Source organism: Bactrocera oleae, chromosome 2, assembly GCF_042242935.1.
Source record: "Bactrocera oleae isolate idBacOlea1 chromosome 2, idBacOlea1, whole genome shotgun sequence".
Taxonomy (NCBI): Eukaryota; Metazoa; Arthropoda; class Insecta; order Diptera; family Tephritidae; genus Bactrocera; species Bactrocera oleae.
In genome coordinates this window covers 68,195,324-68,219,015 of record NC_091536.1, presented here as the reverse complement: position 1 = coordinate 68,219,015, position 23,692 = coordinate 68,195,324, and the positions used below count along the sequence as shown (strand labels likewise).

Sequence of the window (23,692 nt, the reverse complement as noted above, 5' to 3'; positions counted from 1 at the left end):
CTCTTAGCTTTACACGGAATATATAATACCCGTATGCGGTGAGCGTTAAGATACAAATGTGTTGATAGCGAACATTTGTCGTGAACGAGCCTTAATTTTTTTTCTGTTTGGTTGACTTGACATCTGCCCAACATATATATCAATAACCTTACAGTCATTGAACAAACAACATCATATTATTTCATTGTACCGGAAAGTGATGATTTGCGGAAAGCATTAATTTTTTGTATTTGAAAAAAAAAGTTAAGCACGCATATCAGAGGAAAGGGTTCTTAATCACAGTCATAACAAGATCAAATTTTCTAAAAAGTGTTTTGAATATACATTTTTTTTCGAAAATCCGACTTGACCCCTTTTGGCACTTGTCATATAAGCAAGTGCGATGTAAAAATGCGTTTTGGTAACTAAACTATAATTAAAAATAATTTTCGAATAAACTTAATGTTGAAATTCGTAGGTAAATATTTCGGATACTAACTTATAAAAACGGAGAAACTGTTTTTTTTTTTTACCTATTACTAAATTTCTTGAACTGATACGGTAATTGGTCTGGTCCCATACGCAGAAAAAAGTCGACTCTGCTGCATAGTGTAATCATGATGAGTCTAATGTTAATACCGATGTCTAGTTTGATTACAGACGGTGGTAACTGGTATATAACATTCAGCTGTATTGCTTGCAATTAAATTATTATCTTCATCGAATCAATAAAACTACTGTAACGTTAATTATCGAATTCATAGTTTATAGCGGTTTTTGCAAACTTAACCTTGACATTATCTATTTCAATAAATGCCACTTGGTTTACATATCAAAAAACATGTGCGAGATTCGCATTCAATCAAATTTTGTAATTGTCATATAAATGTGCAGACATGGCGTATGAGTAACCAACAATTACAATACAATTAGAGTAAACAGATTGGCAGATATGTATGCTTGTAAATGTATGTGCATATATAATATGTAACGGTATCTACGTGCTGTATATAATAATTGTCAACAAGTAAGCTTGTGAGAATACATTAGTATGTCGCAAGGCCTGAATGATAACCTCAATAATGTTTTGTTGCGTCTGTTTGAGTTAATTGCTTGCCGGTTGGATTACAAGCTTTAATTACTCTATTTATAATAAGTTTACGTTTGAAGTTCAGTAAAATAAATATTGTCTCGTTTGAGCTGCATTACACTCGAATTAAAATCTCACACATATTTCTAACATCTTTTACCGTTGATCGCATCCACTTCGTTCGTGTCGCCTTGCCATTACAAATTCATTTCATAAGTGGCGAAAATACTGGTTTTATATATGCACATACACATACATATTTTAAAATATTAATTAGTATATTTGTACATTGCTATGTAAATACGAAACGTTTATTCATATATGCTCGTAGGCACATGCACACATACCCACAATCATCCTCTAATTTTCTCACATTGCATGTCACACAATTCTTCTTCGCTTGCATGTCGCACTTATTTTTATCGCATTTACGCTGTATACCTCTTTACCAAATTAAAAATTTTCAAGTTCAACTTAAGCGCTGTTTGTCATCAGGTTTGGTTATTTGGTTTAAACATATCTACATATGTATGCACAAACGTAGCGCCCTGCAGTCTTCCGAAATTTAAATGTTTTGCTATCAAAAATGCTATATACAAGCATTCTCTAAAGCTTCGGTACCCGCAATTTTTACTCAAAATCGCTGAAGAGTCTTTCCGCATATTTTGAAAAGGCGTCTGTGCTTGTCCGCAATATATCGTAAACGAGTTTAATTTAACTGAACTAAATAAGTAATGTCTTTGAACTTTAGTTATAGAAATTTGCATTTAGCATACATTTTCAATTTTTTCCATAAAACTTTGACATAGAAGTGAGCACACATTAATTTTGTCTCAACAGATACATGCTTTGTTTATTTTTTGAATTTACTTATATATATTTTTCAAATAATATATTATTGGTGTCCCACTGAAAGTAGATTTAGCCAAGGCAGTTGTTAAAAAACCTTTATATTACTCTTTCAATTAGCCTTCTAATACCGTGTAAAATTTACCGAAGTGTTGTGCTTTTGATTTTGAATCCATTTTCGGCATCACGAAACGTAACTTTATAGAAAAAGTTTCCGTAGTCTTAGATTTCGAATAATATTGTGCACTGAGTAGGAAGGTATTGTGATTCTTTCGTTGAACTGATGAACACTTTAAAATTCGCATACATACTTTAAATAGTTTTCGTTGCTTCCTTATGGGTGTTACAAACTTCGTGGCAAACTTAATATACCCTGTTCAGGGTATAAAAAAAAAACTATTTAATAGCTGTTTTAAGTTATTTTTATTTGACGATGATGTTTTTTGGAAAACAAAATTTTAATTGCGTATGCCAATATTCAAAGTTAATTTTAACTTCAGAAATAAGACTTGGACTTGGACTTGAAATTGATCCTGCCAGTATTACTAGTAGGAAAATGATATTGACAATCCCAATGACAATTTCTAAAAGAGAACGAAGAGAAGACGAATTGTATTCTACCCGGTCTATGTCAATTTCTTACTTTAGGCTCCTAACTACGGGTTCACAAAGTTCTTTTACTACATGTAGTAAAATTTAGTATTAAACCAGTCATAATATTTATAGTTATGGAAACCGAAAATCATGGCATGGTATGCTGGTAAGAGTTAATTGATTACTAATGTGAATTTCGTTAATTTTCCAATGTATTCACAAGTTGTGAAATGGTATGCTCCTTTTTGAAAAGTGAACAGATAATCGTGAGGTGCGTTTCAAAATAACAAAAAGAAAATTTTAGAAATACATTGTACATAGCTCGCCAATTTTAAAATGCACATTTCTTTTTTGAAGCGCTGAAAAATTTTTTTAAACAATTTTGGAAAATTACAAATTTTCCTGAGTGTCTTCAGCATAAAAAATAATGACTACAATTAATTTGACAATTAAAATGTGCATTTAATAACTATTAGCTGTAGAAACTACTTAATATGTAAGGTTGAAAATTGCATAATGCATAATTTTATGCTGCAAAATAACTGTTATTAATATAATGAAAACCTAACCTAAAACGTCAGTCATTTGCTTGAAATAACTATATGCATAAGTTACTGTATAATTGTCTAACACTAAAAATAAACAAAATCTAAAAGACATTTGACACGCATTGACATTTCCGCATTGTGTGAAAAAAGTGTCTAAATCAAAATCCAAGCGTAGCTCAAAGACAAGCTGAAACATAATGAAGCGCAGCGCGACCAAAAGCACAAATCAACTTTATTACCGCAAAAGCTAATGTACATCTATAACAATAACTAATAATAATAATAAATGAATGCCAGTTATTTGCTGTTGTTGTACATTTGATTTGCTGCAATGCGTGCGTGGCAAAGAAGACACACATATGTATCTTTAGACATAAAAATGCACAGCTGCTGCACAAGCTCTGCAGAAAATTTGAAATGTTAATGCTGATACTTTTGTATTGGACGAATTCGTACTAGATCGCTTTTGAAAAGCTAGAACTTTTTACCAGGTCACATCATTTTGTATTTCCAATGGAATCACGGCCCAGAAATTGTTGAAAATGTTGCAGAAGTGTTTTGTGGAGTTTACTTTATCACGAACCCAAGTATTTGAGCGGCACAAAGCAATGAGTGAAGGTCATGAAGTCATCGACGATAACATGAATATGATAAGGAAACAGTGCTTGTAAATCGTCGTTTAGGCATCCGAAATATTACAGTTATTTATTAATCTTTTGTGTATGAAGCGAATACTAGACTCGTACCAAAATACCTAAATCTTTTGCAAAAAGGACGTCAAGTAGAAGTGGCAATGATGCTTGACAACTTAGCTGAGGACCCTACATTCATCAAATGTGGTATCATTACTTGTGGCAAGACATGAGATTATATATAAGACGTTGAAATTGTGCAACAATCTAGCGAATGGAGTTCCAAAAATGAAACGATATCGAAAAAAACAAGATACGCTGAAGGCACTGAAGGTCATCTCAGCTTATAACAAGTGTTTAGAAAATTAGACTAAGGGTTGGCATGCTTGTATTGGCTCAAAAGTAGCCTATTTTGAAGCCGATAGTAAAGATTTGTATTAAAATACGTGAAAATGTAGTTTTTGTTTTGTCAGTTCGAGTTAGATTTGACATTATGGTATATCACATTGTTAAATCAAGCGTGGCTTTCATGGAAAAAACTCTCAATACGAACTAGTAATAAATTTAAGTGCTCTAAAGTCAGTCCACAATTAATGCATATATCCCTGCAGGGTCATATGTACACGCGTATTTACCTCCAAAGTGTTGGTTGCCGCGCGTGCTGCCACAATGGCTGCTGGCAACAGTTTGGCTTTGAGCCTTGTAATTCGTCGTGACGATTGTGCGCGATCGACGGCAGCATTTATTGTTGTTGTTATATATGCCGGTATTTTTCTGGTGCGCACAACTGCTCTCGTTACTATTGTTGCTGTGGCGTTCAATGCACCCGCTGTACTAATTCTAGGTTGCTCATACGCCGGCGCGACGCCAAGCTCTGCCAACGCTGGCTGCACTGTTGTTGTTGTATCTCTTACATCGCTACTTCCTGGTTGCTCGGTCGTTGACACTGTTATGTCGCTTTCTGTTGGCTTTGATCTCATTGTTGTGGTTGTTGTTGTTGTTGTTGTACCAATTAGCATTAACAGTTCTGTGATTTGCGTCAAATTGGTTTCATGCGCCGCCAACTTTCGCTCCATTCGCCGGTTGGAATTCTGCGTGGCAATGGCGAACACAATGAGACCACTAGCCGCCGCAATGACAACGGCCACTATAACAAAGTCGGTAATGCAACGGCATTTCATATTGACTGTAACGATTGAAGAGCGCGCCGAGTTGAATGGCTTGGTAAACGACGCTGGCGAACGAGTCGTTTCGCGGATTGAATGCTTTGTCTATTAGCCAGTTTTGTGGTGAATTGTGCTCGACTGGGCACTCGGTCAGCCGGTTAGTTTGGTGGCATACATAGTATGCTTGCAGAGAGCATAAAATGCACGTGTGTGTGTGTGTGTTGATGCACTTTATGTAACACTAGGTTACCGAATACAATGATCAGCGTTCGATTATATAGGAACTTTTTTGCTTGCGTTAAACTTTTCAACCCTTTTATTGTAAGTCACTGCACTTTTTTCGTTGCATAAACGGTTTTCTACGCTTTTCACTTCCGCTCACAATTTTCTGCTTATTTTATATTTAGTAATTTCACTTTTCACTCTCGATTTCGATGCGCATGCGCGTTTTGTCCACACTCCAACTCCGTTACTCACCTGCGACTAAGCAGACGTCAGCGTTGTGCCGGCTCTCATGCCAACGAGCTCACTCACTTGTATAGCTTCCAAAGGCAATACCATCAAGCTAGTTGCTTGCGCATACTAGCAATATCACTACTAACAACGGCTTGTTTGCAGATGCAGTTTTTGTATTCGCCAGTTTTGTTTGTATCCGTCGCTAATGAAATGCTATCATTTGTTATTGCTTCTGTTGCTGTTGCACTTTTTTGCTCTTTGAATGCCTACAATTTATTATGTAAAACATGCATCTGAATGTAATAACTTCATCGCCTTGAGCGACATTGCAGATACGAGGATGCGTTTGAACGTTTACGATTTGGGAGCGTAAACTTATTTTTGAACTTATTTATTAGGTCCAACTGAGTAAATACCAAGATTTATTTATTTGCTTAGGCGCCATTTCAGATACGAGGGTGCGTTTGAAAGTTTGGGAACTCGGAGGGTCGATTAATTTTTGAGATTATTTATTATATCAAACTAATTAAATATCACATTTAATTTGCCTTATGGTCCCTTCAGATACGCATATGTTTGTGAAAGTTTGTAAACTCGAAGAGTAGAATGGTTGTTGAAATTATTTTTTGAATACTTATGAATTATTATGAATAGATAAGGTGTTTTTATGTTCAAAAAAGTGGCCCGACTATTCCGCTTATAGCAACTGTCATATCAGCTTGACGAAAAATGTTTTACATTGAAATATGAGGGATGATGCACTTGTTTTTACTTTTTTATCAACTTATATGCTACAATTAATTGGAAGCTCATCTCGAAATTCCAAGACATATTATTCGATTTTGCGAGCTAACTTCAAAAATGGGAGAAATTACTTTTCACTTATGACTCAATCTCTCAAAAAAATGGTATGGTCCAATACCCATAAAATATTGAATTTTTCATTAAAATTTTGACTTTCGTTGACTATAGACACTGTTCCGCCAAATAAAAACACTCGAGATTAAAAATGTACTATGATATTTCCCATAATCAACGCTATTGCTTGCCTTGGCTCTAACTGATTATTATTTATTCCCAGAGGCGAATTAAAAACCCCTCGATTTATTATTATCATCTTATGAAAAAGTGATTGACTTAGTTCTTGAACTTGAAAATACTCTCTTGTATGTATATACGAGTAGATGTACATACATATACATATGTACATATATCTCTCTGTTGGTTTGAAATTGCCGATTATTTGCGTAGAGTAGATTATTAGAGACTCTTTGATATTGTGGTCTTTTTATACTCTCGCAACCTGTTGCTACAGAGTATAATAGTTTTGTTCACCTAACAGTTGTTTGTATCACCTAAAACTAATCGAGTTAGATATAGGGTTATATATATCAATGATCAGGATGAAGAGACGAGTTGAAATCCGGGTGACTGTCTGTCCGTCCGTCCGTCCGTGCAAGCTCTAACTTGAGTAAAAATTGAGATATCTTTATGAAACTTGGTAGACATGTTTCTTGGTACCGTAAGACGGTTGGTATTGCAGATGGGCGTAATCGGACCACTGCCACGCCCACAAAACGCCATTAATCAAAAACAAATAAATTGCCATAACTAAGCTCCGCAATAAGATACAAGACTGTTATTTGGTACACAGGATCACATTAGGGAGGGGAATCTGCAGTTAAAATTTTTTTTTTAAAGTGGGCGTGGTCACCCGTAATATGTTTAATGTGCATATCTCCTAAACTGCTAATGCTATAATAACAAAATTCACTGGAAGCAAATGTTTTTAGCACCTCTATTAACGGTGTGCAAACAGTTGAAATCGGGTAGCAACTCCGCCCACTCCCCATATAACGCTACTGTTAAAACTACTAAAAGCGCGATAAATCAAGCACAAAACACGCCAGAGACATTAACTTTTATCTCTGGGATGGTATGAGATGACTTTATAGGAACTGCGTTCAAAATTAGACAGTGGGCGTGGCACAGCCACAGCCATGCTTAACCAATTTCAACCAAATTCGGTACATAACATTATTCTCATATCTCTATGTTATAGTGCGAAAATGGGCGAAATCGGATTACAACCACGCCTATTTCCCATATAACACCATTTTAAATTCTATTTGATTCTTTCACTTTCCAGTATGCAAATCAAGCAACAATGATTGTATCGGGGTAAAACTTTGCGTGAATAATGCGTGACCAAAAATTGTCTAAATCGAACCAAAACTGTTCAAGACCCTAAGTACTAAATATGTGGACCCCAGTGCCTATATTTGACCTTCTACCGAAAATATCAGTCAATCCACAAAGAAATCTCAAACGAGTATACCATTTAACTTTGCGAGAGTATAAAATGTTCGGTTACATCCAAACTTAGCCCTTCCTTATTTATTATAATTGTTGTTGGTAGTCTCGCATGTTATTGCACTTTCAGTAACCTTGATATATATTCGTTGTCTTATAGATAGATACATATGGATATCAGTCAATAGTAATGTGATTTGGCAGACAATAAGCTTCTGCTAAATTACTTTAACGATCAAATAATGCTCAAACGTTTCATAGGTATGGAAAAAATACTTGCAAAATCCTTGATTATCTAACTTAAAAACTAGTATCGGATCTGACAATTATGCAGATATGATTTAATTAATGGTATATCATATATTTAGATCTTGGTAGAACTTGACCAAATATATCTGTTTTTATTTTTTCAATTGTCGCGATCTAAAATTGTCCGTCGTTTTATTCAACTTGGCTGTTTCAGGATATAGACCTCAAGAACTGTATGCTTAACCTAAACTAATCTAATATTTCTATATAAGCTGTAAGAATATTTGGAACAATTACGTATTGGGAAATACTATAAGGGTTAAAACTTGAATAACTATCATTGCGGTTAATAAAAAAACAGAAAAGTGAGTTGGTTGAGTTCAATGTACACAAGTCAGCCAAAACTCCAGTTCATCATTACTTTAACAATAGGTAAATATAACCTCTCATTGTTGTATGAACTGTTAATAACGGATACACCTCATTAATTTAATACAGCCAACAATGAATGAATGAGGATTTTTGCAGCTTTTTGCATTAAAAAGAGTTTGACACAGTTAGAATCTAATAATAAACACTGAACAAGTTTGTATTCGAATTATTGTTATAGTGTAATAACAGTTAATGGGATTTATATAATTTCAAAATTAATGGAAATTTCAAATAAAAGTCCAACAATTACATTAATTTAATTTACTTGTATTGTAAAATACGAGGTATGCTGGCAAAGATTTAAAAGTTATTGTAGTATAGTGTATAGTAACAATAGGTTGAATAAATAAATAAATTTTTTTCGTATAATTTATATTGCGACGAGATGAACAAAAGACGGGGAACTTTTGGTTAACAATTACTATGACAGTTTGTCAATTTTTCTAAGTTTTCTCATCTCTTTCTACATGTATTGTATGACACAGCGTGTCACTATTTTGAATCGTATCATTCTTGAATTCGATTCGAATTATTATGAATGAAATGTAAAAGATCAATAACAAATCCATTTTACATTTCTTTATTGCTACTAAAAATCCACTTTTAATATTTTTTTGTTTATACAAGTATACATAATGAAATTTATAGTGAACTTAAAAAAGGTTTCTGCGTGTTTTCTATTCTGAATAGCTTGCCAGTTATATGTAAACCTCTGAGTTCTGTAACAGAAACTCTCATAAAGGAACATAAGAAAACATTGCACATTTTTATTTTACTCAAAAACATTAATTTTATTGTTTTAAAGTCACACCTCTAACTATTTGGAATGCATAAAGAATACTTGACTTTGACATACTATATATCATATACATATATGTGCGTATATTTATATTGGATTCCCATCATATATCTAAATTTCACACCTGCAAATGTACATAGATACTTAGATAATTACGATATTGTTAGTGTTGAAATGGCTGATATTTAACATTATCGATACTGAAAATTCCAAAGTACTCAATCTTACAAGAACTGAAATGTTCTTACAAAATCTCTGGGCCTGAAACTGGTTTTACGCACTCGGTGATGTCTTTATTCAGAATCTAGTCTTAGTATGTGGAACATTTTAAAGTTGCAAAGCTAGGTCAATTTATAAAAGTATTTTACTACATATACATATAAATATTTCAAAAATATATCTCATACGAATAATTATACATGCCTTTTTGCTTTTGCTTATATTTCTGGTGCACTCTTATTTTTAGAATTTCGGTGAATGTTGAATAAACGGTTAACATGTTGCCGTTACAATGCAGACTGTTACATAATGTTTTGAACACAAAGATGACTGGATTATAGCCAAATTTTCTAGTCGCCTTGAAGCCAGCTTCAGGAATGTTTTGAAGGCGGCCGCGACTACAGCTGCCCGTTGTCGCCGGCAAAATTGGAAATGAAAGCGATAACTGCAAGCCTGCTGTCGTGAAGTCGTGCCAATAAGAACGTGTGTATTTTAATATATGGCAAATGTCGCTTGTCGTCGTCTATGTTTTCAGCGTTATGAATATGCTTTTGCATTGGATATTGCGTTGTAAATACTGATATGTGAAAAATCAGTCTAGCTGATCTTGTTTGTTTATAATGTCGCGGCAAAATGTTTTTACGCGAAAATTTGTTTGCATAACTATTGTAGGTGTATTAACTTTACGAATTATTTGAAATTTGATTACATTTATTTAACTTTAAGCCTAAAATGCCTCGTGGTATCAAGGAACAAGGAATAATCATAGGAATGCATGAAAGCTTTTCCGAGATTACATCTAGACTAAAGCGATATCGAACTGTACTTGTATGTCAAAATTTCTAAAAAAAACCCGCTAACTATGGGATAGTGCAACGTAGCGCAGCGGAAAACCAACATTGATGATCGGTGCAAACGGATGTTTCGACGACTAGCAGTAGCGGCTTCGATGAGAAGCGGTCAAATATGGACCAAGTTAAGACGGCAAATAACGAGAAATAGAATTGTTCAAATTATACATGAAAATAAGTTTATCAAACACATGTCCATGGTAACTAAACCGAAGCTCTTGGAAAGGCACATTATAGTACGTTTGCAATTTGCACATAAATATCAATTCTGGGCCGAAGAGTGGCAGAATATAGCCTTTAGTGACGAAAAAAAATTCCATTTGGACAGCTCAGATCATTGCTAAAATAATTGGAGAGGTTTGCCTCAGGTACCACGGTCCTGCTACAAGCGAGGCTTTGGAGGCAGTATTTTGATAGTATGGGCTGCATTTTGCTTCACTGGAAAGACACCTACATATATGCTTTATATCCACTCAAATGAATGCTAGTATGTAGATCTTAATTGTTTGTATGAGGTACAATTATCCATTAAATTCTATTGAATTTTAAAAAAGTTTTAAAACTACTATTGTATTTCTTATAAGGTTTCGTCGCAAGTTTTTTTTGAAATCAAATTACATTGAAATTTACATGTCAAAGACACGAAGTGTATTAAATAACTTGAGCCTATGGCTAAAATCATGACATCGAACTTAAGTAATAATATCACTTTAAAATTTTTTAACATTTTGAATTTAACCCTGATGTTCAGCGCAAATTATTGCCTAAGCAACGAGGTTAAAAAGCGTATCTATTTGTATATGCCACTTGGAAAGTAACGGGCAAATTAAGATAAGAACATCTATATATTTATAACGCTTAAATACAACTTCATGTAATATTTGCCTGTAAGTTCCACAAATTTATGTCTCCATAAACACGGTACAAAATACTGAATTGAAAAAGGCAATACTGTACGTGTACAGAGTTTTGTTGCATATGTTGCTTTCAATTCTGAGATCTATTTTTCGTATCAATAAGTAAACAAAGTTATACATGTTTTTTAATTTACTCTGAGGCATTCCTATTAAAGGTTTATTTATTTGCATCAACTATAAATCAGCTTCAAAAGTTTTATTAATTATGCACAGACATTGCATACATATATGTATGGTATACTCATATGCGTTGCACTTTATGAACTGTGTTTAATGTTGTAAATGATGCGTTCAAGTGTAACGCAGCAGTTTTTGTTTGTTTTAATTATCCAACCTTGGTTAACTTTACACGCCAAATAAGTTCATCGTGATAAGAATTTGATGAATGAATCCAAATTCTATGCAATTTATTTGATGATCACTTGATTAGTTCTAGGGAATAGTTATTTAGTAGGTTCATGTTCACTTTAATTATACTGAATAGTTATTGACTAGGATAATTTAATAACATGTAACGACTTTTCAACACTCTTTTATTATAAAACAAGTAAGGAAGTTCTAAGTTCGGGTGTAGCCGAAATTTTTATACTCTTGCAATTGCCAATTTTACATATATTCGTTATTCGCATTAAGAAAGGATTTGCTCCAAATTTCAATAACGTATCTTACAGATTGATCGATATTTTCGATAAAATCTTCGCTGTTAGTAAGATCTGGCGTTCACATATTCGATATCGAATGGCTTGAACAGTTGTAGTCCGATTTTGACAATTTTTGATGATAAGGTGGCCTACTTTAAGGGAAAGAATCAGATGGAACTTTAAATGGTGTTACATAGGAAACAGGCTGGTTGTAGTCCGATTTTTGCCTATTTTCGCACTGAAACATAGAAATGTCAAGATAGTATCACATACCACATTTGGTCGATATCGGTCGAGTAGGTCCTGAGATATGGGTTTTCGCCTAAATGTGGTCGGTGCCATGCGCATCATTTTATTTTGACCTCGGCTCTCATAAAGCCCACTTGTACCATCTCGGGTGTAAAATTTAATGGCGTATTAACTTCTTGATTTATGCGGGTTTTAGTAGTTCTAAACTGATCCGTTATACGGGGAATAGGTGGGTTTATCATCCATTTTTACAGTGTCGATAGAGATATGTACATTAAATTTCCAAGAGCGCGGGGCCAACGCCCATTACTTATAGATTTTCGTTTTAATGACATCTATGAACTCGTTTTCACTTTTTTGTCAAGGAACATGTGCAGTTTCATTACGATATCTAAATTTTTACTCAAGTTACAGCTTGACAGACAGACGGACGGACGGACAGACAGACCTGGATTTCAATTTGTTTCATCATCATGATAATTTATATATACATAACTCTATATCTAACTGGATTATTTTTAGATGATACAAACAACCGTAAGGTGAACAAAACTCTTATACGCTGTAGCAACATGTTGAAAGAGTACAAAAATACAGTTATACAATTTTTCTAAATTCAATCAAGGGGTTAAAAAAAAGTGGGTAAATAGTGTTCACTCTAATTTTTTAGAGAATTTTTGCTGTTAAAGCAAATTATATATAATTTTTTTTATAATATTTATGTAAAATAGTCTTCATATTAAAAAAGCAAAACAGGTTACTCAAAAAAATATATAAGACACAAGGATTCTTTTGTGTCTCATTATCGGCAAATTCTATTTTGGTTTCGACCATTAGGTTCATATGAGCGACACGAGTTCGACAACTTGAGTCGGATAATTTATTTCATATTTGCTTTCATATCACATTCCCAAACTCTAAGAACCCTAGGAATAATATATACATATAATAAAATTCTAAAGATCTTCAATATCTTCTTAAGATACCCATATTTCTTTTCTCTCCTCCCCTAATAACATCCTCTGATTATACCAATATACTCGTTTATCTACTGCTCTTAGAATAACTTTTAGTAAGATCTTTACTTCGCATGTAGTTCAACAGTCGACAATGAATTCCACATTGCTAATCTAATGATAACTGATTTCGCATAGTTCTGCCAATTTCTCAATAAACTTAATAAATCAATTAGCTTTGCAAATGGTTATTTTTTAGTATTTGTTGAGCATAGAAAAATATAGAAAAGTAAAGTCTTTATGGTATTATATTTTAACGACCCCAAGTCATTCAAGCGCAATGAAAATACTATAACTCATGCATGAAAGTGACAAAACAACTCTCAATTTGTAAACAAACGTCTGCTGTCACTCAATCATTTAGCCTAGGCGACCTAGGTACCCTCTTATTTTGCAAGTATTTCAGTTTTTATTTTCGTTACTTTTCTCAATATATTATATAATTTATATATAAATTTATGTGCGTATATTATTGAGCGAGCGTCAAATTTTTATATTCAATTGCCCTCGGGCAACTAACGATTCATAATCATTGCGTTAACGTTGTTTAACAACAACGTTTGTAATATAGTCACTTAATTGTTCATCGTTAGCAGGTATACCTTAGACGTTTATCTGAATCTATTAGCAAACACTACTTTATCACATCAGCGTGACAGTGTGTTCACACGAAAACCGAATAACGTTATTCACTCAATCAAAATTAACATTGACAAATATCAAATGACAAGTGGCTTGTTCAAATTACCATCGTTATTACCAAATAAATAATTATTTTCTGACTTTTTGTCGAACATCTATTTAAAATAAGTGTTTAAACCAAACATAGAAACAGTCGTATTAAAAGTAGGGTAACAGGCATAAATTCCATAATTAAATTGTTAAAATGGTTAAAAAAATATGCAATCGGAAGGAATTGAAAGTAAAAATGCATATTTGGATTTGGATTATCGGTATTATGGATTTTAATGTAAAATTATAAATGCTTTTTTAGCTATTGAACCTTGCATATAGAGTAAATTGCAATAGCATTGCATTCAAACAGTGAATTACATAATTCATAATGAGCGTGGAAACACATTTTTATGGGCCCTTCATTGATCTCAGATTAATTAAATTAGACTCTTGAGTCAATAATAACCATATTTCCGAATCGATTTCGATCATTTTACTGGCTTATATTCTAAAACGACCATATTTTATTTAAATTTCAAAACTGTTATTTCAGTGATTTAATTAATCAGTGTAATGATTTACGAGCTATTAGTGTATTATTGGACTTTTTTAACATAATTATATTGTACTCAAATATTTTAAATCGTTTCAGAGATTTATCTATTGAAAATGTAACTTTCATTATTCAAACGAAGATCAAATGACTTGGGTTCACATTCTGAAATAGATAACTCTTAAAATCACAAATCTGTTCCATAGACTCAGGTGTATTTATTCATGTGGATAGCTTTCGACAGTAGAGTCTATTTATTTCAGGGATTACCTTGAAACCTTTAAAATAATCATCTAAGTATTCTTTCCTAAGCTATTATGTTCGAAAGTTTTCTTGGTGATAGCGCGACCACATATAGCGAAGAAAAAACCACCAATGTAGACATAACAGATACAAGAGCAATATTGAATTAATTCTCAAAATTTAGCAAAGTTCGTTGACTCCAGCTTTCGGGTCGAATAATAAAGTTCAAAAAATATGAGCAAATCTTTCAGGATGTTGACTAATGCAAGTATATATATTAAATAAATATTTGAATTAAAAATAGCTGTTAATGCGCTTTTCTTGTCATTCCTCAAAAGCTTTTCGTTTGAGTTTGCATTAAAATTGAACTAAAATATAAAAAATTGAATATTTACCTATCTTTGTCGGTATGTTTATGTTTGTTTAATAATATAACAGTTAACTCACCTTAAGTGTGTTCGATAGTTTGCCAGCCCTGGCGATGGCTGTTCCAAATGTCGATGGTGCAATGGCAAGCGATGAGGACTCACGCACCAACATGTTACACAGTGCCAACAGTATTAACGGTAATAAGGTCAGTAGACGTTTACGCGCCATTTCTTTGTATTTTGGTTTCTGGTTGTTTTAACTATTTCACTTTCACTTTAAATCTTCTTTAATGTTTATATACTTGTATATGTACAATATGTTTTGATTTTCGTGTCACAGACACAGTTTTGTAAAAGCCGGCACTTTTATTTTTAATGTTTGTCAAACTAAATTTTAAAATTCAGACTAGATAGAAATGTGAACAAATTTAGTGAGCTGATTTAGCAAATATTTTATACAGCAAACGCTCTAGACATTTTAGTGGTGAGTATTTCAAGTATTTTTTAACATTGCCACGAAAAATCACAATTACCGCTGCCCTTATATTATTTACTGTTGATATTAACAGTTAATTTAGACATTGTATCTAATTACTATTATATTTTAATTAAGATATATTTAAATTATTTTTAATATATTTTGAATGAAACAGAGTTTAAATAGATATACCTTATTATGGATCGATTTTTTTTAGATAATTATGTATTTTCAATTAATTGTCTGATGAAAAGGTTTCTTATATTGGAGTAATTTTTTCGATGTGACGGATTTTATATATGTATTTTGCCATATAACATCACTAATAGTTTTAGTTTTGCACCGAAGTTAATTGTAACTATATTTCAAACATTTTTTATAGAGTTGTCATATGAGTTGCAATACAAATATTTCAATAAAATAAAAATTGTTATTTTTACAAAAGCACTGAAAAGTGATTGCCATTTTGACAAAATTTAAGAAATTGTTGTACAAAGTTTTTAACAAATACAGCTAAGAAGACATTTTTATTGTTTGTTTTGGAACTAATCCAATCAGAGTGACCAACAATATTATTCATGGCACAAAAAATTTTATAAAAAAAATCTTACAAATAAATTGATTGTACAAATGTAAAGTGGTTATCTTTTTCTGACATGATTCGATAAAACATTTTTTTTATAAGATGTTCATAAAATTCTTATTTGTTTCCAAAATTTTTTTTGGTTAAAATAAAAAAATCATTCAGGTTGGGCATCTTTTAATGTGATTAAAAAATATTCATATTGCAAAATTGATCGAAAAATATTCAAGAGTTGACAACCTTTCTTAAAAATAATTCCAATAGCTTATCTTCTCTCATTTAGTTCTTTTCAACTAATAGTTCATTAAAAGTACAATAACCTTTTTAATTATATAGAATTTCAACTTTTAAGCCAGTGGCAACACTTTATAATATTAAAAATGTTGACGTACATTTTTTAAACATTTGGCAACTTCCAAAAAAATTTTTTCAAATGAAAAATTAATTCAGTCTACTATAAAGCTTGAAAGTTGTCATACAATGACTTATGATTTCACCAACTTGAAGCAAACATTTTGGAATTTATGATTTAATAAGTATGAATACTTAATTACAAAAAATGTTTGTTTTGTTTATTATCGAGCTTTTAGTATTTTTATAATCTGTGGTTATATCAAATTAGTTTAATTTTTTTAGCCACATAAGAGTTTTACTTTGCCTGCCGAAAAATAAATTTTATAATTGTTTTCGTAGTATTAAGATTTCCATGGCTGCGTTTCGAATGGGCCACTGCTACCTTCGGCGGTTGCCAAATATTTAGAATTATTTACCGTTAATTACCAGCGCTTATTAATTAAGAGCACCAGTTGGTCTCAATGTTCAAAGTGTTATCGCGTAATAAACAAAGTAATTGAAGGTTTCAAGAGCTTCCCCGCGTAAGGTTACAACGCATAAAAACATATATTTTTACATACGTTTGTGTGTATATAATGTATGATGTTTGCTTTTACGATTTTAGGCAGGAAACCCATATAATCCATTAACCTTAGTGTAGAAACATTGTTGTAATTTTAATTTATGAAGATTTTCGCTACAAGTAAATAAAAAATTCGCGACCTTCTTTTCACAGCGCGGTAGAAGTAATTCACTCAAAAACTTGAATCAATGTGGCTGTACATACATACATACATTTCATATGCACATATTGCCGATGTTCTGCTTAATTTGTTAATAAGGTTTAGGCCTGAAAATTACACGTGTCACTTTCGCTAACTGGAATTGCTCGCTCATTGCGTTTTAATGCGTTTTTTGTTTAATTGAATGCGAATTTAACCAGTTCAACATTTTGCAACGGCCCTCAAGTGACAACTACAGCGTATTAAAACATCTTCGCAAAATAATCAACAAGATATTCTTGAAAAAACTAAGTCTAAGGTACTTGTCCACATAATTTAAGTTATCTACATTGTTAACTTCATCAGACTTTCAGTGCATCCGTACATGCTGGAACAAAAGACTTCTGACACGAACTCGTTTATAATAACCAATGAAAGATTCATAGCTCTGAAAATACTTATACCCTGGGGGGGTATATTAAGTTTGCCATGAAGTTTGTAACACCCAAATAAAACGTCAGAGACTCTACAAAGTGTGTATTTAAACAAGAAAAAACGTTAACTTCGGTTGCACCAAAGCTTTAATACTCCTCACAGATACAAAGGTTCCTTACAATAACTTGATTCAGATCTAATTTCGTGAATCGACAATAAAAAGTAAAATTTTTTTCCATGCAGGCGCTTTGCTCTGATCGTACAGTTTATATGATAGTTATATGGCATAGTGATCCGATCTAAGCAATTTTTTCGGAGATTATATTCCGAATTAAATTAATTACATTGTTACATAGTCCCTCAGTTTTTGAGATAACGACCAGAAATTTTGCACACATCCTATTCTTGCCAAGACGCTACTCATTTGTGAGAACCGCCAATATCGGTTCAGTATATCTTATAGCTTCCATATAGACTGAACGATCGGAATCAAGTGCTTGAAAGCTTTTTCATTCGACGAGATATCTTCAAATTCGGCATGGTTTCCTGTCCAAGATAAATAGATCGGACTACTATATATAGCATAAAGCTGTCATACAAACTGACCGATCAAAATCAAGATAAAGGTATTTTTATACTACTACAACCAAATGGCGAAAGTCTGAGATGATATATTTATTCGAAACATTTTGGATGAGGTGTATGTAACACAATATCATCATACTCATATATATCAAATATATATATTCAATATCTAGATCGGCTTTTAACGACATATAATATAGAAGTTCAAAAATCATGCGAAATGACATTAATAACAACGATTAAGAAGCGTGAATTGAGATACATACATGATACCGAATATGAAGGCCTCAGTATTTATCGGTGCTTTTATAAAATGGTGTTGAAAGGCTTAAATTAGTTTGGTGCTTTTCCCACACATACAAGAAAATAATGTTTGACTTTTGACGTTATATGAACGTATTTCGACTAGCACTAAATTATGCTGCACCAAAACTGAGCGATGTCTGTCGTTATCTTCTTCCAGTAGTTATTGTAAATCTACTAATTTTTCTTATTCAAGTAGACTTTATGGTAAATATATCGGGTATTATATATATATTACACTACAAATAACGAGAGTATATAATATTTGGCTGCGGTCGAAATTAACATTTCCTTACTCGTTTACTTTTCTCATAACGTTAAGGACTGTCGCATTGTGTTTTCATGTAGCGCCAATAAACCAATAACCCACTTCCTTTATTCGCAGTCATGAATATATATATATGTATGTATATACAAAAGTATATGCTCTTATATACCGAAAACTTACATGCATATATACACATTCACATATACATATGTACGAGTATATTAACATATCAACTTGTTTCTTTCCTACCCCTTGCCGCACAGCTTTTCAATTATCGATTGTTTAGATGAAAGCGACACCAGAGCAACAGATGAATCGATCGGTAAATGAGAATTCGGTTAACACTGCCATTGGAAATGTTTGCACTTTCAACGAAAGCGCTGTTGGACACCAGTCAAGCTCGTTGTGGCTACTCAGAGCATTTCGCTTATGCTTCGGTTCGGATACTTTGCGGCTGGTGCGCACGCCCACCGAGCAACTCTTACAACACAATCGATTACACTGTTTAAAACAAAATCTCACACATACTCTTACATATATAGATAATATATATATGTATGAATATATGTATGTATGCGTTCAAACGGATCTGCCGGATTTTTGTGTGTTTCTTTTCTTTCCAATTCTTCTTTCACGTTGCTTTCGTCATCTTTCTTATCGATTGTGTTGTTGCAAGCTAGTTGTTGCTTTTTGTTGTTATTTCTTGTATGTTTTTGTTATCACAGGCATTTAGTAATGTTTTTTTTTCAACGTTATTGTGTAGCGTGAAAAATCTCGTTTGCAAACCAGCTTCAATGTTGCACTGTGACGCCGCAATGGCGTTAGAGTTCATGGGGAAGGCGACTAAAGCTGGATAAAGTTGGCCACCAAGTACACAAACTCACTTATACAGACATACATACATATACAGACGTATGCAGGTGGATATGCACTTGAGATATTATTTTAATTGATTGCGGTGAATTTGTGATTTTGATTACAAACAAAATCACTTTTTACTTTTTAACTATGTTCCTCAAAAATTTGGTAAGACGCTTTAGCTGTGTAACCCTTTCTGAGTGCAATTGCCTCAGTGCAATTGGTTTTCGTAAGAGAAAATTAAAGAGTTTAGCAACGAACTCGATTGTTCATTTCACTACATCGAACGACTACCGTTATTGCATTACTCATTCCATTAATGAAATGACAGAAATGCAGTAAGTGAAGCGAAACTGATGACTCTCAATGGGCAAGAATTGTGTAATGTTAACGGTACTTTATAAACTTAAAATAAATTTATATATCGAGATATGTATATTGTACTATAACATATACTATATGTATATAAATATATGTAATTTATAAAAATTGTATAATAAGGAAAAAAAACTATAAAAATAAAAACACATCAAAAATTAATTTTTCACAATCCATTAAAGTCTACGGTAGCTCAAAAAAAAATTACAAATCAAAAACCAAAAAAAAATTTTAACTTCGGCTGCACCGATATATACAAAAGGTTACGTATAAAAACTTCATTTTGATCGGGTATTTTGTATGGCAGCTATATGTGATAGTGGTCGGAACCGAACAATTACTTCAGAGATAATACCATTGCCTCATCCAATAATTCTTGGCTAATTTAGTGAATACATTTCTTCAAATAAAAAAGGTTTCCAGACAACAACTGGATTTTAATCGATCAGTTTGTAGGGCAGTTATATTCTAAAGTGGTATCAAAATCGGTATATATTTATTATATGTATATATAATATAAATATATAATGATATGTATAACAAGAAACATAAACAAATATCTTCCACAAATAATTAAAAATTAAAATTTATTAAGCTTGGCATAAATAGTTACAATGATGTAATAAAACAAAAAAAATTGAACGGAAAAAAAAAATTATGAAGAAATTTGCTCATTGGAGCGCGTAGAAATCAGTTGAAATGCGAAAGCTTATAAATTCATAAATGACAGGCGCATCATCATCAACTGCCACATAAAAGGGAAGTGTCTCGACACTTTTGTATGATCTCATTCGCATGTGCGCATAACGGCCACTGGTAAACGCTTCAAAGTGCAAATTTTGTTTTTAAATAAAAGAGCAAAATCGCTAATTATGTAACAGTTATATTTCGTTTGGGTATGGCCAGCGGTCGTGAGCAGTTAACAGTTATAAACAGAAATATTTAAATAAGATTTATATGTATTTTTTGTTTTTATGCACGTATTTTCGATTTGGTCTTAAAAAAATAAAAAAAGTAAACAAAATTAAAAAAAAAAACTTTTAATAGGTAAATAAGTGATTTATCATTTAAAAGCTTTCATAATAAGCTCAATTTGTTAAGGTGTGGGTGGAGCGCATAGTGAGGAATATTTCGGTTTATTTAAGCCAAATTAGCAAACACAATTTTTATTTCAAATTCTTTTAATAGACGTTGATATTATAAGAATTTCACCTTTTGAACCCAACAGATTTTTGAAAGTTTATAACAGCTAAGCTAAGGCTAGTTACAAAAAAAAAAACTCAATGTATAGGTGCCACACGAGTTAGCGCAAAAAATCTCATGCACCGAATTTTCATCTGTGAATCGTCACAAAATCGATGCATTTCAGAAGCAAAAACGGTGGTCAAGCCAATATTGACAGTCACGAAGAATTTTATCTACTATGAGCTCATTATTTGGAACTATACTGTCAACAAATGCACTATCTGAAGGAAGCAATTGCCCAGCCGGTCATGGCACCAAGTTATTAGGAGTTACTCCAGTGAAAAATTCGCCTGCAGAGAAGCTTGCGAAATTCGACTGTCCCAGTTTTTTGTCAACATTATGAAACTGTTTGAAAAAACCAGTTATTGAACATAACATTGCATACTTGACCTGCCATAAATGGGATTCTATAATTTTTAATTCAATGCAAAATTTAATATTTCTTTTAACTAGACCTATTTAATCAACCAGTCGTACGGATATCATTATAGAGCTAAGGGAAGGACTTTTGGCCTTAAATCAAAAAATGCTCAAGAAAATATTTTCACGCTGACGTCTATCAAAAGTATGAAAAACATTACTACTCAATCGATTTTTATCTAGTTTTCGAAGCAGATTGTATTATAATCAGGATATTTTGTTGAGATATCTCGCAAATTGACCAATATTTTCGGTATAACATCAGTCAAAGGCACGGAGGTCCTTTGTATATTGAGTATCTTGGGGCTATAAAGAGCATAGTCTTATTTCGACGGACATACAGACGAATAGTGAGATATTTTAAAATCAATTCCTGATCATTTTGATAAACATACATATGTGTACAGCCACATTTATCTCGTTTTAAGTATAAAATTAGCTAGCACAATACAAGTATTATACTCTTACCAATAGAATGATACTGTACAGATTAAACTATGATATGAATATTTGTTATCAGGTATATAAAAACAAGTGTTTCTGTCGTCCGGCCTATCCAATATCAATCAAGATATCAAAAAATTAAATCCCGTATGTATATGTTCAACGTATATGAAATCATAAAGCAAAAAAAGCGACGATTTGGTAAGAATATCGAAGGCAGAAGTCATCGCTTGAAAGCAAACTAGAAAGTTGCAGGAAATATTCAAAAGGTTACGACAGGGTGGGATTTTCAAAAAATACAAATTTCACACATATAACTCAATTGGCAGAATAATAAAAAATCGTAAAAAGCAAAAAAAGAAATTAAGTTGACAATATTTTGTCTTCACAAATATGAACTTCCTTTCTTTTGTAAATAATAAATAAATTTCTTTTCAACATTCTTAATCTGGCATATATTATAAACGCCAACGATGTAGCTATTTATAAATAAATTATTTTTTAGCTGAATTCCATTTTGGGCAAATCATATTAGTTTGGCAAGGCCAATGTCAACAGCAGTAAAGGGGATTGCCATGCCGTAAGTCATTTGAGCATTGCTGATTTTTAATGATTTTAATATTAATTTTTTAATAGCTCTTATAGAACCGAAATAAAACTTTATAGTTGTAAGACTGAAATTTAAATGTAAAACTTAGTTTGGCTTCAAGAAATGTGTAAGACATACTGATGTCTCAATTAACTTTTTTTGTTATTTTTTTAAATTAACTTTTTATTAATTTATTAATTATTTACAACTTTTCTAAGTGTGGTGCTTCGCGCTTTCGAAAACATATAGGACTAATGTTTAGATAGTCAATCAAATGATGACCATTAAATTGCTAATTATTTCCGTATAAATAAGATTAGTTTTGCATATTTTATAATTATAAATTGATTGTAAGAGTCGACAAGCTAATGGAGCCTATTCTATAAATTGCTACTACATTGTTTCTACTTTCATATAAACTATGCCGTAAAAAATTATGTATTGATGAGAACCGAAGGTTAAAGAAGCTTTGAAAAAAAATCCAACCATAAATTATATTTAGCCACTATTCAAGAAGTTGATTATATAAACAGCATTATTGTGGAGTTTAAGAGTTGTCGTAATCAGAAATGAAACCGATAAAAAGTTCTAGTGGATGTCATGAATGCTGATATTATTGGATATTATCGAAGCACAATATTTATTGATTTTCGGTGTTATTGAGACCAATTTCTTAGGTTTTGCCACGAGAAACCAATCAAGAAAAGCAGCACGTACCGATTTAAAATAGTGTGTTTTAATTTATTTCCATTTACCGTTACAAACTTTAATAATTGGTATGACATTCTGACAACTAAGCAATATTTTTTACTATCTTTGCCTGCTTAATATCGAGTTTTTCTAAGCTATTTTGCACTTTCATAAGGCGCATAACTAAAGTACACTAGTTAACAGGCAAAATATTTCAAAAACATAGCATCTGGTTTTATTTACAAAATTGTTTGTTGTGTTCAAAAATTCTTAAAATTTTTTGTGGTATCACTAAATAGCGTTTTTTTTACTAAGAAAAAATTCTAAAATCTTGAAAATGTGTATTGAAAAAAAAGTATTATTATTAATGCTGAGCTTCATATAATTGACAATAATGTGAACCTCAATCTAGTTCATATACTTAAAAAATAGTTAAAACAAAATGTTAAAGTAAATGAAACCCGTTTTCGAATTAAATAAAAAATGCATAAAAATCATTTTTAAACAAGTAAGGAAGGGCTA

General features: G+C 32.2%; 1 protein-coding gene across 6 annotated transcripts in view; it reads right to left on the bottom strand.

Moving 5' to 3' along the window:
- LOC106617316 (carboxylic ester hydrolase) overlaps nucleotides 1-23,692 on the bottom strand; it is a 33,341-nt gene that overhangs the window by 7,496 nt on the left and 2,153 nt on the right. For 5 of the 6 annotated variants that reach the window (XM_070105555.1, XM_070105552.1, XM_070105554.1 and 2 more), the window contains exon 2: nucleotides 14,919-15,226. In XM_070105555.1, the coding sequence (XP_069961656.1) occupies nucleotides 14,919-15,068 (150 nt within the window). In that variant the 5' untranslated portion in view covers nucleotides 15,069-15,226. Of the gene's footprint in view, nucleotides 1-4,327; nucleotides 5,438-14,918; nucleotides 15,227-23,692 lie in introns of those variants that run through there. The other variant, XM_014234424.3, reaches the window with a different exon arrangement.